This window comes from Protopterus annectens, chromosome 4.part1, assembly GCF_019279795.1.
Source record: "Protopterus annectens isolate FY-2018-M chromosome 4.part1, PAN1.0, whole genome shotgun sequence".
Taxonomy (NCBI): Eukaryota; Metazoa; Chordata; order Ceratodontiformes; family Protopteridae; genus Protopterus; species Protopterus annectens.
Window position 1 is genome coordinate 73,815,902 of NC_056734.1, and position 18,479 is coordinate 73,834,380.

The following is an 18,479-nucleotide window of genomic DNA, read 5'->3' on the forward strand; positions in this document are numbered from 1 at the left end:
CCCAAGAAGCAGAGGTGGACTGCACAATCAAGGTTTTCATGGGCCATTCTCCAAGCAAAACTTTAAGTGCTCCTGAATGGTTGCCTGAGTACTGCACTCTGGTGGCAGTTGTGGACATCTCTCTTTGTACCATCAAGCCTGGCACATGATAGCAATGGATTCATGGGTGCTAGGAATAATATCCAGAGGCTATTCAGTTCCCTTTTCCTTCCTGCCACAGGTAAAGAAGAAAGATGCCAATGTTCCACCCAGTTAGTGGGATTTAGCAGCCACAGAAAATTAAAAGCTTCTAGAAAAAAGAGTGATCCAACCAGTCCCCCACAACCAGTTAGAGTCCGGAGTCTACTCCAGGTTCTTTTTAGTACTGAATAAAAATGGGGACCTCAGACCCATTTTGGATCTCAGCCATCTACACCAGTTTGTAAGACAGACAAAATTTCAGATGGTCATGGTTTAATTTATTTTACCCCTTCTGAGGAAAGATGATCTTATGTGCTCGCTAGATGTCCAAGATGCTTACTATCATATCTAAATAGCGAAATATTCTAAGGAAATTTCTCCATTTCTGGTTGGGAGTCAGTCACCTTCAATTCAGTGCACTGCCATTCAGTTTCACCACAGATCCCAGGGTGTTCACTAAGATTATGGCAGTAGTAGCTGTGCACCTGTATGTATGGGAGAACAAGTCTTACCTTATCTCAATGACTGGCTCCTCATCGCTTCCACCAAGCATCTCCTCAACATGCACAGGGATCACATACTCCAGGTGCTTCTGAAATTAAGAATTTATGTAAATCTACCAAAATGTCAACTGAATCCAACTCAGAATATAGACTTCATAGGATGCCACCTAAACACCATAATTCAGAAAGACAGCCTGCCCCAGTCATGGGTCCAGTCACTTCGGATAACAACTCTTCAAGTTTTTTACCACTCAACACCACCAGCGAGGCTAATCCTATGTCTCTTGTGTCTCATAGCATCCACAGCTCTAATGATTCTATTAGACAGATATTTCACAAGATTACTGCAATGGACCTTAGCAGTTCAATGGTCCCAATCCACATACCCTCTTCATTGAAAATTTTAGATTACACAGATATGCAAAAAGAGCCTATCTTGCTGGATCACAACAATATCTGTGACCAAAGGATACCCTTTTCAGATGGATTTGCCTATAGTAAGCATGGACACATCCCTTCTTGGGTGGGAGGGTGACATTTTGAAGGGAGAATGATCCAAGGTCCTTGGTCAGCAACAGAGGCCAACCTTCACATCATTGTCTTGTAGATGAGGGCAGTCCTCCTAGTGTTGCAGGCATTTCAGCACCTCCTTCATAAGGATGTGATACCCATACAGACAGATAGACAACATGACTGTCATATGGTATATCAATAAACAGGGAGGATCCCAATCATATCCCCTGTGTCAAGAAGCCATGAGGGTTTGGCAATGGATGATGTCTTCACAATGTTTTCTGATAGCAATGCACATCCTGGGTTCCTCCAATGTCTTGTGGACAAAATGAACAGGACAGTGCTGATGCCTCATGACTGGTCCCTCAATCCTACAGTAGCATAAACAATTTTCAGTCACTAGGACTAACCTTGCTGCAACTTATTTTCCTCCTACCTGAAAAATAAATATAGCAGTTTTTTTGCCCTGATCCCTCCACAGTGAGAGTTATTGAGGGATACTGTAGTCCATATTTGGCCTCTGGGTGTCTTGTATGCTTTTTCCCCTTTACCACTGATGAACAAATTCATACAGAAAGCATGACAGTGCAAGGCCAGAGTAATCCTCATTACCCCTTTTTTGGTCCTGACAGATTTGGCTTCCTTACCTATGGTCTCTTCTAGTACATTCTGCATGGATATTGGATCAATATACAGACCTGGTAACTCACCTGTCTGAATTGCTATTTCTAGATTAGAAGTCCAATAAATTAACTGCATGGTTCCTCCAATTTTACGTTTAGCCAGAGACACCAGGCATCCCCCAGTGGTAATCAGTATCCTTTCTGCCTCACAGAAACTATAAATGAGAAAAGTTTATCTCAGTAAATGGAAAAGGTTTTCACTTTTGGCCTACTCCAAAGGTCTGGATCTCATTTCAGCACCAGTGCCTTCCATACTTGAATTTTTGCCAGATCTCTGTGGCCAAGGCTCTATCTTCTCCACTGTTAAGGTATAATTGGCAGCAGTCTTCACTTTTCTTGTCAGACTTAAAGGTACCTTTCTATCGAGATCTCCCATTAGAGACCCAGCTGCTCCATGGGACATTACTATTAAGTTACAAGCTTTAACTCAGCCTTCCCTGGAATCCAGTGCAGATTTAAAATTTCTCACATGGAAGTCAATTTTTCTGATTGCAGTAACATCATCCAAATGGATCTCAGAACTACAAGCCCTTTCACTAAAGCCTCCTTTTCTAGTTTTTCGCAAAAACAGTTCCCTCAGGACAGACACCTCATTCATCCTAAAGGTGGCATCCAAAGCTAATTTAAACCAGTCTATGCACCTTCCTGTTTTCTTTCCAAAATACTCCAACAAAGTGTAATACTTATTACACATTAGATGTTCACAGACAACTCAGATTCTATATCTGCAGGACAAAACACTTTAGAAAGGATGACCAATTGTTTGTTTCCTTTGCTAAACCAAAGTTGGGAAAGTCAGTTTCCAAAGTAACTTTATCCATATGGCTGTCTGATTATATTTCCTTTGTGTGTCATAAGCAAAATTTACCATTACTTCATAAGCCAAAAGCACATTCAGCTAGTGCAGTCTCTACTTCGACTGCTTACAACACAGGATTATCCTTTAATGACATCTGTGCTGTGGCCACTTGGTCAGCAGTATACACCATTGTGTCATGTTATAGATTGGCCTCCCAATTCGGATCACGCTCTTCTTTTGGCACCACCATACTCAGGAATGTCATTCCATAATACCACCCAGATTGACAGCTTGGGATTCTGTCCCATAGGTTTGAACAGATGAGAACAGATAACAATGGATATGAAAGTTATGTACTTGCCATAACATTAGATCTATGTTTTTTGATTTTTGTTTCTTAAAACTCCCACCCTTCCTTCCCGCTTCCAAACTGTCACTCATGGCTTCAGGATGATTGAATGGATGTTACTCCTTGTCTGTGCACGATCACACCAGACTGTAATTACTTTTCATCAACCAGTTCACAACACCAAGATTATATCCTTTATCTTGGAAAGGGTTCTCTCCCTAAGATGTTTTTCCCATCTATATTATTTTTTCAGACTTGTAGGGACATACTCGATCTGAGCGTTTGAAGTACAACCTAGGGAATTATGGGTAGGGGAGGAGTCAGATATCTGTTTCCAATAAGCTTTGAGATCGATGCCAAGGTTGAATCCCATTGGATCCAAGAACCCATAGGTCTGAAGTGGGCAAAAATCAGACAACATGGATCTAACATTATGTTAGCTACATAACTTTCGTTTAATATTACTGTATACAACATACAAAAAAATCATAAACGCAAGCCTTAACTCCTTACATTTCTATAACTCCAAAAGTCAAAGAATTTAGTTTATTTAGAACTATGCCATTAGATCTGAGGTACTTATAAACTTAATAAAATAAATGCCACTGAACCATTTTTGAGGACCACAATATCAGTTTTTACTTCCCTGTATAACTGTAGTCTATGACAAGGCAGGATTTTCTTGGTACAGCCTTGGAAAACTAACAGTTCCGTTCAGATAGAACACTATTGCAACTAAAAATAAAGTGCTAACTTCAGCTGTGGAAACAACAGATTCAGACAAGCTTAAGTGGCATAGTGAAGCTGAAGTGATATATGCAGTAAAGCTTTATGATAAGATAAATGAACTATGACTGACCAAAAAGTTATTGTAGCATTTGGTAACTAGCTCACAGCTCCAGCTCAGGGTATAGCAAATGCATCATTTCAAAATAAGAAGCTAATAGAGACTTGGCTGCTTGGGTATTTATCTCCCTCATGTGTGACCATCATGTTGCAATGGTTTCAGCCTTTGTGTAGTTCTTATTTTTTTATGCGTATTTTATAATTAAGCAATTCATGTAGCCAGAAAAAAATGTCATTTAGTCAACTCTTGAAAAGAGATGCATGGTAGAAGTAATTAGTTAACTGTTATTGAATCCCCAAATGATGTCAGTATACTCCAGGAGGGTCTCACGCAGACCAACAGGTGTATTAGTCATGTTCTCAAACTGAATGCAAGGAAATGCATCATCATTCCCTTCAGCACAAACAATGACCCTTCACACTGTCAAGTCAACAACAATACCCTAAGTACCCACGAAGTGGTAAGGGACCTGGGATCACAAGTTGACTGCAACCTTAACTTCGATCATGATGTGTCTACTGTAGTAAGGAAGGCTTTCTACATAGCACACTTAATTAGTATAGGCATCACCTCGAGAGCAAAAGAGGTCATAACCCCCCTATACTACGCACTAATCCGGCCCATAATGCTCTGTTTGGCATGTACCATACAAAGTACCTGCAGCAACTAGAGAGACATCAAAGGTTTCTAACAAAGAAGATCAAGGGGCTCCAGCATGTGCCTTACACAGACTGACTAAAGTCCCTGTCATTATACTCCGTGTCTTATAGACTTCTTAGGGGAGACGTGCCTGGCCTACAGAGCAATCCAAGACCCAAACCTAATGAACTTGCATATCCCTAAATCAAATGGGACTAGGACTACCTGTTCCATGGACCTAAATATGGCCTGTGACTTAAACAGGGCACACTGGAGGGACAGATTTATCTCCCAACTACTCCTGTGTCTTTGGAATAAGCTACCATTTCATGTGAAACAGAGCACCTCTATGACACTGTTGAAGAAGAACCTGGACGAGTGGATGGAGCACCATAAATTCCTACCAGGGATAGCACATGCAACCCTCCTAGAGATGGGCAGTCATCACTAAATGCAATCTTGGATATTGACTAGCATTTTCATGGTATTACATTGGAATGAAAAGGCTAGGCTTAAAATGACATCTGGGTCTATAGCCTAGTAATTTCCTATAATCCTATGATTAGTTTGCCAAATAAACAATCAACAGATTTTCCTCATCTGGAAATCCGTATAAAAACAGCATCACTATTACTTGATGTTACTTGTCATTTAGCCCAAGTGTTGTTCATAGGATCATAGGGGTTACAAGGCAACTGTGCCATAAGGCCATTCCCATCTTACCAGTACCCAGCCTTAGGCCTTGCCTATCCTTCCATACCAGGGGTGAATTTATGCATACCATCCATTTGTCTGACTCCTTTTTAAAGGCAGACAACAAGTCACACCACTTAACATGGAGAGGGAGTTTGTTCCATAGAAAGGGTAGGAGCTGTTTAAGAAATCTATCCATCCTCCATGTTTATTTGTTGGACTAAATTTAGATCTCTGGCCTTAGTGTTAGACAAATTATTCGATTTATGGAGGTATAAGAGTTCTTGGACTACTGGATCCCTCATGGCCCTATAAGCAAGGCACGAATCCCCCCTAAAGAATTTATATGAAACAGAGTATATGGGTAAAGCCTCCAGTCTTTCATGGTGGTTCAGATATTTTAAGTCAATGATCTTTTTAGTTACAAACTTCTGAAATATTTTTAATTGTGTGTTATGATTAGTAAAGTACATTCCAAATGGGGTGCTGATGGGTCTAATCAGTGCAAAGTACAAGGAGGTGAGGATTTAATTTGATCTAGGGGAAATACTTTCTGCTATGAGCTGAGCAAGCTAAAAGGAATTCCTAACCACCATTACAACATGATGGAGCTAAACACACAACTACCCATGTTTCTCCTACCTTCTTGTTTTGAACTTATGCATTTTTTGTACTATAAGATGGATCCAAGAGTTACCTACCAGATGTATATTGTTGCCCTTTTTAGTGTTGAGTTTGAGCTCATTCTTAATGCACTAGCTATTGACAAGGGTATGCTCCTGTTGGAGTGCCTGTATGTCAAAGAGGGGCTTGACAATGACTCCCAGCTTACAATTATAAGGGAACATTGTTAACCAGAGATCCTTATTTGGTAAGTGGAGATATGAGAAGTAGATACTGAATAGCAGAGGTCCCAGCATAGATTCCTGGGGAACTCCACTGGTCATCTTACTGCAGTTTGAGCATGTACCCCCCCCCCAACTTCTGAACCCTTATAGTGTGAATCCTGTCTCTAAACCAGTCAGCTATGCAGCTAACCACATAGTGGTCAGTTTGGAGCTTCATCAGCTTGTTTATTATATTTGCATGTGGTATGATACCAACTACCTTGGCAAGGTCAATGTGTGCTGTAAGGACAACTTGTCTACAGTCTGCAGGCTGAGTAACTCTCTTAAAAAAAGTTCATAAAATTCATTATCATGTCACTAATTATATTACATTTACAGAAGTACAAGTAGGGGAGTAACATGTCTCTTTAGCTGGTTGGGCCTATCTTCACTAATGCTATAGGTTTTTCAGCAGTTTTCATTTACTTTTTCAATCATTCATTCATTCATTAACAACTACATGCTTGTGCAAACATATACGTACACACATTTTCTTGTTACACAAATCTATGGAGAATTTGCAGGCTTTGTAATTCATCTATCAATATTTATTGATTGATTGAATTATTTATTTACTTTGTGGATTAGGTTAGTTCCACTAGGCCAATGGTTTTCAGAAGAAGTTGGAGGTGGTATTCATACTGACTAATAGGAAATTTCGTGAGGTCCCTGGGAATAGAACCAACAGTCTTCTGATATTCCAGCACTTAAGGCAAGTGTACTTGTTGTTGAGCTACTGAGATTACAATAAGCAAATACATTTTGGGGGACATAAGAGGAAACTGAAGATTCCAGTAATATCCCATACAAGCACAGGAAAGTCATGCAGAGTTTGCATATTAGGCAGACTAACTGGAAGCTGAACCCATAAAACAAGCTCTTTGAAGCAGCAATGATAATTGCTTCACAGCTACATTACTTTTCAATAAATCTCTTAGCTGAAAAAACTAATGCTTAATAAACTTTAACATATCAGTTTTAACAGTAACCATTTGAAGTGTTGGGACCAGCTAGAGCAAGTCCCGAAATACAGAGACTGAATGGCCATAAGATCACACTTGCATATACTAAGTCTGAGATGCCATTTCTCGAAATATTCCCTCTTCTCTGAGGTATGGCGATCTCTGAGTTGGAATATATAAGTTCTGGGGTGTGGGGAGCTTGCCCTCTTCCCCTTCAAAAAGAAGTTTAAAGGAGAAGAGCACGTTTCAAAATTCAGTCGTCTGTGTTTTTGTTTGTTTCTTTTCGACGTGTCAGTACTTGGCATTTCGAGTGTCAACATTTCAATAGAGAATTGCTCTAACAGGTACACTTTTACTGAATAATACAGAATAAACCCATTTTCTGAAGTCTTTCTTTGTAAATGAGTAGACCAGGTGTATCCATCATTAAAATATTCATAGTACAATGGATATCACACTTTTTAAGTGAAATAAAAAGTACTGCAGAAGAGCTTTAGCACAATTATAGCGAGGTCTTAGCTATACAGTTAGACAATTAAAGGTTTTTGTTATGGTCTTTTTTAAATTATTTCTACATATCTGTCAAATGTATTTCTTGGCTTTTCCCATACAGTCCAAAGTCCTTTGAGGACTATTGTATACATCTATGCATATGTTTCATTTGTTTGTATTTAAACATTGTGATTGCAGTAGTTTGTCTGGAAAAAAAAAATATATATATATATATATTTTTTTTTTCAGTTTCAGTTATTGGCAGAAGCCTTTAAAAGTAAGTGAATTCGTCTTCTTTCATGTTGATGATCTTCGTTAGATTACGTCTCAGAATTTCCCAGCCAATGTTAGCCTTCAGCATCACGTCTGCATTCACTGGACCTTTCCTTCTCCTTTTCTCATTCATGAGTTCCTCAATGCTGTAGTTAGATAAATGAATAATATTCAATTAAAATGCATGTGTGGGCTCTGCAGTTTATTAGAAACAAACCAAAACAACACTACACTACAACTATGACATTGTCAAAAAAGTTTTTTTTATAAGTCAAAGCTAAATATTTGAACATATTCCAGATAAGAACATTTAAGTAGTGGTAACTACTAGAAGGCACCATCTGATACCCCAAAAAAACAATTAATACACATACCTGACTACCTATCTATCTACTCCAGTGGTATGTTGCCACCAAGCCTGTGGGCAGTATGTTATACACAGATATTTCCACCCCGTGACAGTTGACCACTCGGGCTATTTAATTTCTAATGCACTTTGAAACATTTATATGGATGTAGCCATATGTGTATATGATCTTCTCTTAAGTATGTAACTGCCATTTCTTTATTAATTTGAATAATATTCTGCTTATCTTGTTTTTCCATTGTGCTAGCATAGCAACCTGGATCTTGTATGAAAAAAAAATCACATGATTAGCAAAGGAAACCATACAAATACTGACTGTGAGAGCTGCCTTACTCATCAGTAACTTGTTATTCAATACAAATACTGACTGTGAGAGCTGCCTTACTCATCAGTAACTTGTTATTCAATACAAATACTGACTGTGAGAGCTGCCTTACTCATCAGTAACTTGTTATTCAATACAAATACTGACTGTGAGAGCTGCCTTACTCATCAGTAACTTGTTATTTAATACAAATACTGACTGTGAGAGCTGCCTTACTCATCAGTAACTTGTTATTCAATACTCCAACTCCTTCAAACAAATTTTATTGCCACATATTGCTGCTGTCTCAAACATGAATGAAAGAAATAATTCAAACTCTTTACAATAACATTTGCAGATTTATCACTCTCTACCCAGAGAAAAACACCACTACTTAACCATAATAACTACCTTATCTGAACCTTCCTTTTCTTTTCTCCATATATCTTTAAATTATACATTTATTTTGCTAATTCATTCCCACGCCTTTGTTTAACTTCCATGTTTATCTACTATAACCCCTGTTTGCAGACTTATTTAATTTGTTTATTTAGTTTAACTGGCTAACCGGACTGTTTCTGGAACCCTTTCAGTTATAACCCAATCATTTAAACCTAAAAGTCTGTTGTAGGTCTTTCACTGGCTCAGTGATCATAGTTTTCACAATTTCTGTTTCCATCGCATTTCTAAATATTGGTTTATATCATGTGCTGATATTTTCACTAGTCTGAGTAAGAAAATAAATACTCTTAGTCAGACCACACTCCATAAACAGAAACATAATATGTAATATTTCAGATCCCAAAGACCTGTAAGGGGCAGTGGGGTCTCTCTGATTACTAGCACATTTGCAGAGAGAGCAAAAGTAAGGTATAGACTCTGCTGGTAGCCTCAGATGTTCACCTTGTTTGCACATATACAAACCAATAGACTATCAGAGAGTAGGAAAAGTGATAGTTTTGTTTTGTATCTTGTTTTTTTTAATTTACTTTCTATACTGAGCATACCTCTCAACTTCTTAGTGCAAGAAATCTGGACAAAGCCCAAAAGAATGGTGGGACAAAGGCTCAAAAATAGGGACATATTTTAAATATTATCCTTATAAACTTAGAAAGTTGCAATAGAGTTTGTTTTAACATATGTTTTCTGTAGGATTTGAAGTCTGAAACACCATTATTTAGCGGCTTCCGTCTTAGCTCTTCCCAGTGATTTGCCAGAAAACCACAAATTTTATGAGGAACAGACCAAAAATATGAGCCAAAAATCTGGATATTCTGCAAAAATCTGGGCAGCTGAGAGATATGATACTGAGTTTCTGAATATGCATATACTGGCGCCAGCTACTTTCTCACACATACTATCCCATTGGAATGTACCCCTTTTGAGGACTGCAAATCACATAAATATAATGACCACTATAATGTACTTCACCATGTTACTGTAAAACAAATACACTTTCCCACAATAAGCCAGATCATTGACCTTTTATCCAGGATTATATACATGCCTTTTGCTTTCACAGACAGGCACTTTAAAAGAATGCATGTTCTGTAAAACTAAAGCTTCACTGCTTGAAGAACCAGTCACTCCCGGACAAGTACAGTGTCAACAGGGAAATCCTGTGCCATGCTTAAGGCATGTATCATACATACTTGATACTCAAAGGACAGCAGGGGTGACCATTTATTTATTTATTTATTTATTTTATTTTACATTTGTTGACCGGGTTGGTCCAACTGGATACATGTCCATTTTCAGTGGAGACCCGGGGAGAAAATCTCCAAAGAACAGAGGTACATAAAGAAATATAGTGACATAACTTAGGTAATTGAGACAGGTAACATTAAAATACAAAATATAACAGTAGGTAATAGTATAAAAAAATTCAATTAGTGATATCAGTTAGTAAATATGGATAATTAGGGCTACATAGTGGACCCTTAAAGTTAAGGGCTGGGTGGAGGCCTAGGTAGGCCAGGTTGAGCTGGGAGCCTGAGCTATTAGTCTGGATTAGAGCATGGACATAGCCATTGTGATTTTAATAGAGCTCGGAGTTGACTTTTGAATTGGTGGAGAGTGGGTATAAGTCTAAGGTTGCTTGGGAGGGCATTCCAGGGTTTGCCAATGGAATTGGCATACAGAGCTTCACCACCCGAGTTAGTAGATTTAATGGTTAACACTTGAATACTTTTGGATGACCTAAGGGATGTTAGATTAGAGTAGGGGGTAAGTATATTGTTCATTTCCAGTAGAAACCAAAGTGACTACAAACCACTGCATCTCAGCAGTAGAAATATTCCATTGATTCACAGGAGATGCAATAGGCATCTCAATGGCATTTGTAACTAGAGCATTGGGTGCTGTCTTCAAGCAACATGCTGTGGGATGTAAATACATAAACAGCATTCCCCAAATTCCACAGGAATGGTGCATCATAACGCAGGCATGCCATAACATGGCATATCTCCCAGTGCTGTTGAGCAACGATGACCTAGAAAGTCTATGGGAGGTGCCACATGCAAACAGGAAAGCAGACTAAGCTATCACCTGCCAAATCTTATGTAAATTAGATGACATCAGCATAAATGCCTGTGACAGAATCATTAGATGTGTGTGATGTACATATCTGGGAAGTGAGTGATCTGCGCCAAGCATTCATGAATATGATGATAAATATGCATGCTACATGGATAAATATCATGATAGCATGGTATAATGATCCCAAAGAGGCAGGACACAAGTGAGGATAAGTCACAGTAACATGCATAGCAAAGTAGTGTGGTGGCCAGAGCAGTCAGGACGTAGAATGGCAATACTAATGATTGCATGGGTTCACATTTCAGGGGTGATGTTGCCTGTGTTCTGTATTTATGGATAATAATGTCAGTCTGCCTTCCTTAATCTCTGGCAAATGACAGGAATAATGAAGCAAATCACCAGTTATATGCAGCGGATGAGAATGAGTTTGTCACATGCAGGAATAGCAAGATATGGGCCATAGCTGACACGGATCTTGTCCCATGCAGAGATGATACAGGTGATTTGATACACATGGTAGGAAACCACAGTACAGCCAAGGCATGGTCAAAAAGATATTTGCATGTGTCATGCTGCAGATGCTTATGTGGTACAGATGTCTCACAGCAAGGTATAAAGCAGATACACTGCCTTCAGATAGAGGCATTAGTGACACCACCCAGGATGCTACAGAGGATTTAGATGGGTACTCACTTCCCACTGAACATGTACACAGTGAGCATTACAGCAGTGACATAAATACATCTTGCAACTTCTACATGAGCATATTACTGTTATGTCACATGCTTTTTCAGTGTTCACATACCATACCATAGGGCACCAAGTGTCATATTCATAGTGTGCCCAAAGGTGCCATTCAGCCTATTATAGGACAGCATATACTGCACAGTGTCACTGTTATATGGTGCATGTGTCAGTTAAAGCATGGCACTTGGGATGCATGCATTATAGCCAGAGATCTTCATTTTTATAACACACAAGGCACCAACCAAATCACACCTGGACATAGATGTTGTGATTTGGAAAATCCTATGTATGAACATAAAATGCTAAAAATAGTATGTGTCAATGCCTGCAGGAAGTGCAGTCTACATATTTCATTAAGGTCATAATGCAAAGATAACACATGTATTTCATTAGATCTCCATTCATGTGGGAAGTGAAGAACACACTGAAAGAATCATGCATGAAAGACCCAGAAGGTCACACTGGAATCAGATTTGTGTATGTCTGCAGGAATCAGTCACATATAGCTGTCTGACCTCCACCACAGAGGACACTGGGGTGTCTTATGTACTGTTTCATGGATTCCCACCTGTTTACCTGTCTTAAGGCCCCATGTGTGTGCCAGCAAATACCAGTGGTCATATGGTGGTAATGATGCCATTACTTCAGCATGTATATGAATGTTGGAAAAGGAGACTCTTTAGGCACTAGGCTCCCTGTAAGGAATTTTGTTTCACTATCATCATAACCTGATGACAAAGAAACACCAAGATTAGAATTATTATTTCCCTATTGTCCTGTGACAGAACCCTCCAGCAGTGTTCCCCCCTGTCCTGTTTCCAGAATGTATTCATGTCCAATATTGAATACTTACATGGCTACAATGATTTATGAATTACCAAAAGATATTGACATATATAGGATCACAGGAAATACAAACAACTGGATTTTCTGACCATTTATACCTGGACATTAGTCACACTCAGACTGACCCTCCTCTCTCGAGTAGGGCAGACCAGTAAAGCCAGTGGGGAATTTGTGAATACCCATCCAGTTATCCAGTGCCGACTGGAAGATTATGTGTCACACTTCCTAATTTGCAGTGGGAGTCTATTCCAGATTCATGCTGATCTGCATCTTAAAGCAAAGCATGAAAGAACAGAAGTGGATGGCTAAACCATACAATCAGCAAAGTCACACCAGCACCAATAAACATTCAGTCTTTTTATTGCAAAGCAGTAACAGGAAAAAAAAATCCTTGTAACCACAAGGCATGTGATATACAACCTATAATGGATCAAAAACAAATCAAGAAGAAACTTTGCAGTGTGGAGGGTGTGAAGTTCACTCCCTGAAACATGTAATGCACCTAGTTCACTAATAAAAATTCCAACTGTAAAATATGCACTACAAAATAATAAAATTGAAAATAGTAGGTAATCCATAGTTGAGTTAAAATGGAATATCCTTTACTGAAACACACAAACGTGATCCTGGTTGAGTATAACAAAAAGCATTGAAAACATTCTTATTTAGATATAATCAGGTTATTTGGAGCAAGGGAGTGGTTACAGAGGGTGGTTCTTTTAAGAGCAATAAAAGCATTAAACTCATTCCTTTAACCAAATCCCTCTTCCTCCTTAACATTATAGTGTAAACTGACATTGTGCTACCTTAGAACTGAAACTAAAAGGCTAGAGACAAATTAAAATATATAACATAAGAACAGCTTATTAAGGCTAATTTACTAATCCAAACTTTATTAATTACAAAGCCTACTCATTAACAAAATGACTAACTAATTAACTGACAAAAAGATGTAGCACTAGACATCTATCAGAACATAAATGAATAACTTATAAACTGAAACACTTTTAACAAAGATCACTTTCCTACCAAATAAATACTTCATCAGGTTTTTTTTTCACACAAACCTGATGAAGTATTTATTTGGAATTTTTTTCAATTTCTTAAATAATCAGTGCAATTCCATTGTAACACATCATTCAGATTAGTCTTGAATAATCAAGGATGTTTCAAAATGTAAACAGACAATGCAAGCTGCTTGTCAATGTAGACAGTTCAAACCTAGTTTAAATAGAATCCTGTAAGCACAATCCATGTTTTCTCTTTGTTATTCAATAATTTATGCATATTACATGGTGCCATCAATAACTATAAATACAGATCTGTTGTATCTTTCGGCTTTTCCCGGTTAGCGGTTGCCACAGCGGAACTCCGTCTGCTAATGATTGGCAGTAGAATTTTACGTACCGGGTTGCCAGCCCTGATGCACAACCTTCAACGAAGGTACGCCCATTCACACATGTCTCCACACAGAAGATGCTTTAGCTGAGAATCGAACAGGACAACGTCTTATTGTGAGACGACAACGCTACCACAGCACCACCACCGCAGTAACTATAAATACAGATCCAACAGTACTATATTTTATGGTGGTTATAAAAAGAGCATTATCTATTTTCTTATGCCTTATGGCACTTAAAAAAATCATTAATTAGTTTTTTGAATATTCTCCTAGTTTCATCAACATAAAAAGCCCTACAATGGCATTGTGTCAGATAAATTATATCTGTTGTGCCACATTTAATCAGTTGTTTAATGTCATAATTGTAATTAATGTTAACGCTAGTAAAGCTTGTCGATTATTTGGATATGATGATAACCAAAACAATGGGTGGATCCTTGTATACTGCTATTAATAGGAAATCTTTTTCAAAGAATGCATATTTGTGTTTTGATAATATTCATAGGATTAAATCCATTATTGATAAATATTGGCCTGTATTATTGTCAGATATTTTTTCAAATCCATTTTTGAAGGTTTCTGTAAGTTTAGTAGTGGAAAGGCATGCAATTTTAAGCAATATTTTTCATCTTACAAGACATCAGGTTTATTGCAAACACTACTTGGTACTTATAGAGGTTTCCCATCTTGTGGTCACTGCAAATTTTGTTTTCTTATTGCACATATAACAAGTATTACTAGTGCTAACATTAATAAAAATGCATTAAACTGAATCATGTGATTGCATTATTTAATACTACAAGGCTTGTGGTTATGACCAAAGCCAGTTTTGTCCTGTTACTGCTGTACAATAAAGAGATTGTATATTTACTGGTATTGACATGGCTATGTTCATTTGCATCTTAACCATGTACCTGCATGCATATACCATTACATCTGATGCTTATTGTGTGTGCTTGTGTACTTGTACATACATATATGGGGCAAGAGCACATTTGCTTGTCTGCTACTTTGCCACTCATCTCTTGTTGTATGTAGTTTTGCTCTGCCTCTCTCTCCCTCTCTCTCTCTGTGTACACACACACACACACACACACACACACACACACACACACACACACACACACACACACAGAGGTGACTGTCTCATGAAGTATGGAATACTCAAAAAAAGATCTGTTTTTTTCAGATCAAAGCAAAAAATATCAAAAAAAAACAAAACAAAACACTGGTTTTGCAGGGAGGCAACTCATCCCCAGCATCACCCACACCCCTTTCTAACTGTATATGCCAACTCTGAGACTGCATAATGGTGAGGAAAGGACAAATTCCCAGATCCCACTATACTGCAATCTTGTATACAAAGCAACAGGAAGGCAATTCAGTCTTACAGAGTACACCCATTTATGAACATATCTATGGGCTGCGTACAATTTATTAAATATTCATTTATTCAAAAATTGCAAAGGGGGTGTTTTGCCCAATGTTCCTTTTACCAAACATCTATGTTGGTGGATGTCTGTTTTGCTGAAACAGGTAAGTAGGTGTGTGTGCATGTAAGTTTGCATGTTTTGCAAATTACATTTAGTTCCATTTGGGAAAAGATGTGTGTGTGTGTGTGTGTGTGTGTGTGTGTGTGTGTGTGTGTGTGTGTGTGTGTGTGTGTGTGTGTGTGTGAGCTGTCTTCTGTAGTGGTAGTATTATGGAAGGGTTTCTCTAAGGTATGGTTTAGGATTGGGGTTAGTGTTAGCAAATATTACTAATAAAGTTAACACAGTGAGACTTCATAACCAACCCTAACTCCTGGCAAATAGTTTCAGTAGCTTGTATGCCAAAGTTGATATTGCACAGTAGTTGTTAAAACTCTACAAAATAATCTGAAAGTTCAGTGTGTTCTTTCAGAAGATTTGAAAAAGGGAAGATAACGTTCATGGCCAAACACTTCAATTTTTTGGTCTGTCTTTAGACAAAATGTTCATCCAGTTGTATTTAGGAATGGGCAAAATGGATTTTCAATCATTTGTCTTTTTTATCAGGCACCTGTTTGAAGAGCTTCATTGAGGGTTTTGAAACTGAATGAAGTAAAGTAAGGAACTGATGAACAGAAAACTTCCAGAGATCTGAGTCGGGAGTACAGGAGAAGCAGTAGTGTTCTTAGGCGTAGGATGTACATCTCTAATCCTTCATTATTTTCTTCTTCAGACTCAAGCTACAGAGATTTTATTCTGTGATACCTTCATAAGTGTTACCTTAGAGTAGTTTGGGCATAGTTGGGAAAATTATAGAACATGACTATACTTATAACATTATAAATACTACTGAATTTTGCATACATCTGTGTTCAACCATTTCAGTCAATTGTCAGTGTAAGAGGTAGTCATTAGATCATAGGCAAATAAATAAATAAATAAATAACAGCTGTGTTAACAAAAAAAGTATAAGATCCAACTCTGCATGAATAACAACATGAAAGAAAGCAGTTCTGCCAAAAATAATTAGTAAAATAACATAATCATGTTTGTGTGTTCCTTACCCAAGATACCATGCATCATCATCAAATCCCAGTGACCTTCCCGACAGTCCAGATCGAAATTTGAAGTACTTGGGCAGTCTTTGTTCAAGAAGTAGAATCGAAGCTGCAATCTGAAAGAAAGATTATTGTATTATTTTTACTGCAGCGATCAGATATTTAGTAGTCAGTGTCTTTATTAAAGAATGTTCAGACCAACAAAATGTCTAGTACCATTGAAGTAACTGTAATATTTCCCATGTGATTATAACATGTAACATCTCCTGAGAGAAAATAGTATTTACTTCTTCAATTTGATTTGGTTTTAGTATCTGTTTGAGGGGGAAGGGGGACTCAAAAGGAAAGAACTAAACTCTTGCCTCTTTGTAAAACTTTAGTTTCTCACTTGTGTGACTGGCTGCAATACCACAGAAGCAGAAAGAGAAGAGCAAACTGTTTTGTTACTTATTCTTATTGTTGCAAAGAAAGAGAAAGAACAAAAGAACAAAAATTGACTGAGCAATTCCAAGAACCCCAATAACCACCAACAGGAATCCCAAAAAGTTTACAACCTACTGACATAGAGACCTCAAGATAAATATCCACTGCAAACCTCAAAGTTTATTATCCACACCACAACATGCACAGTTCAGTTAAGCACAATTTAAAATTAATTAATGTGCTTTTGTCCCAAAGAAAGAACAGGACTTCTTCAGAACTAAAACATCCTTGCCGTTAGCACCTACATATAAGAAAAAATAAATAAGCCCCGGGATTCATGAACCTTGCGCCAGGCGCCAGCATAGCATCGGCGTTATAACGCCAAATATGGCTGCTTAGCGATTCAGGTATGAATGAATTCCACGTGCACTACCGGCGCGCGGACCTTCCGCCCGGCGTAGGTGTGCAAAACACACTGTGTGCGGTATTGCACCATGCAAATGAGGGCAAATAGCGATCCACGCAGTGAAGCGCGAAGCGTAAGAACGGCAATGTAAACCAAAAAGCGGTTTACATTTACCCAAACATACCGGAGGAGTAACGGAAGGCTGTCAAAGTCAGGTATCATATAGGTGCAATATGCCAATGTGGAAAGGCACCGAGAATGTCCAAAGAAAATATGCACAAAATGTAAAAATGACATAAATGGCACGACGTAGAAAGAACAGCAGACCCCGGGATATGTGCACAGAAGTTGTAAAGCAATGAAATAATATGACAATGTCCGAAAAGAGCAATAGAACACAAATCAGCTGCACAGCCACCACACACCATAGTATGTATGTAAAGCTGCAACCCCAGCGCAATGGTTGTCAAGGAGTGGTGGCGGTGTCCGCGCCGTAACCAGGTATTAGTAGTCAATTCCATGCAAATGAGGCAGATAATAGTGAATCGCAAAAGCGCCAGCGTAAGGATGGAGCAAACGGCGAAGGGTACGACACCGAGGAGTGGCCTACACGAGATACATGTCAACCACACAAGGGTGTGCCACTGTAGGAGGAAGGATATTGGAGGACAGCAAATCTGGGCTGTACAATGCACATCACAGCATCAGGACTGGCGTGTTAGGAAATAGATGAACAGACAGTACAGAATGCGCGTACAAATGCATGTGCACGAGGATGACTACGTTCCCGAAACCAGTCATGTGACGGCCTCACCGGCAACAACCAGGGATATAGGAAGGTAATGCGGAGAATACGAGGAAATGCGGAAGCAGTGTAAATGTATCTGTAACGAGCAATTAACACCAATCAATGCAGGAAGGGCAAACGCCGGCAGCTGATAAGTCTGCATGCAGACTCCTGCAGAACGGGAAAGGGGAGGCATATGAGAGCAAAGGTAATAGGGGATGTAGTAGAAATGCAAAGAGCAAAGAACCAAAATAGCACAGCCAAGTACAGAGGTAGCATAACTGCGGCTGCAGATAAAGAACCCTTTTCAGA

The 18,479-nt window shown here is 38.6% G+C and overlaps 1 protein-coding gene across 1 annotated transcript; it reads right to left on the minus strand.

Annotated features, from left to right (window-relative positions):
* Positions 1-7,757: 7,757 nt before the first annotated feature.
* On the minus strand, positions 7,758-16,667 carry LOC122801357 (transient receptor potential cation channel subfamily V member 6-like; the record flags this gene model as incomplete). Its single annotated transcript, XM_044070894.1, is given in 2 exon segments — positions 7,758-7,966; positions 16,558-16,667. Coding segments are annotated over 2 exon segments (258 nt in total), but the record flags the coding sequence as incomplete, so codon positions are not given.
* Positions 16,668-18,479: the final 1,812 nt, after the last annotated feature.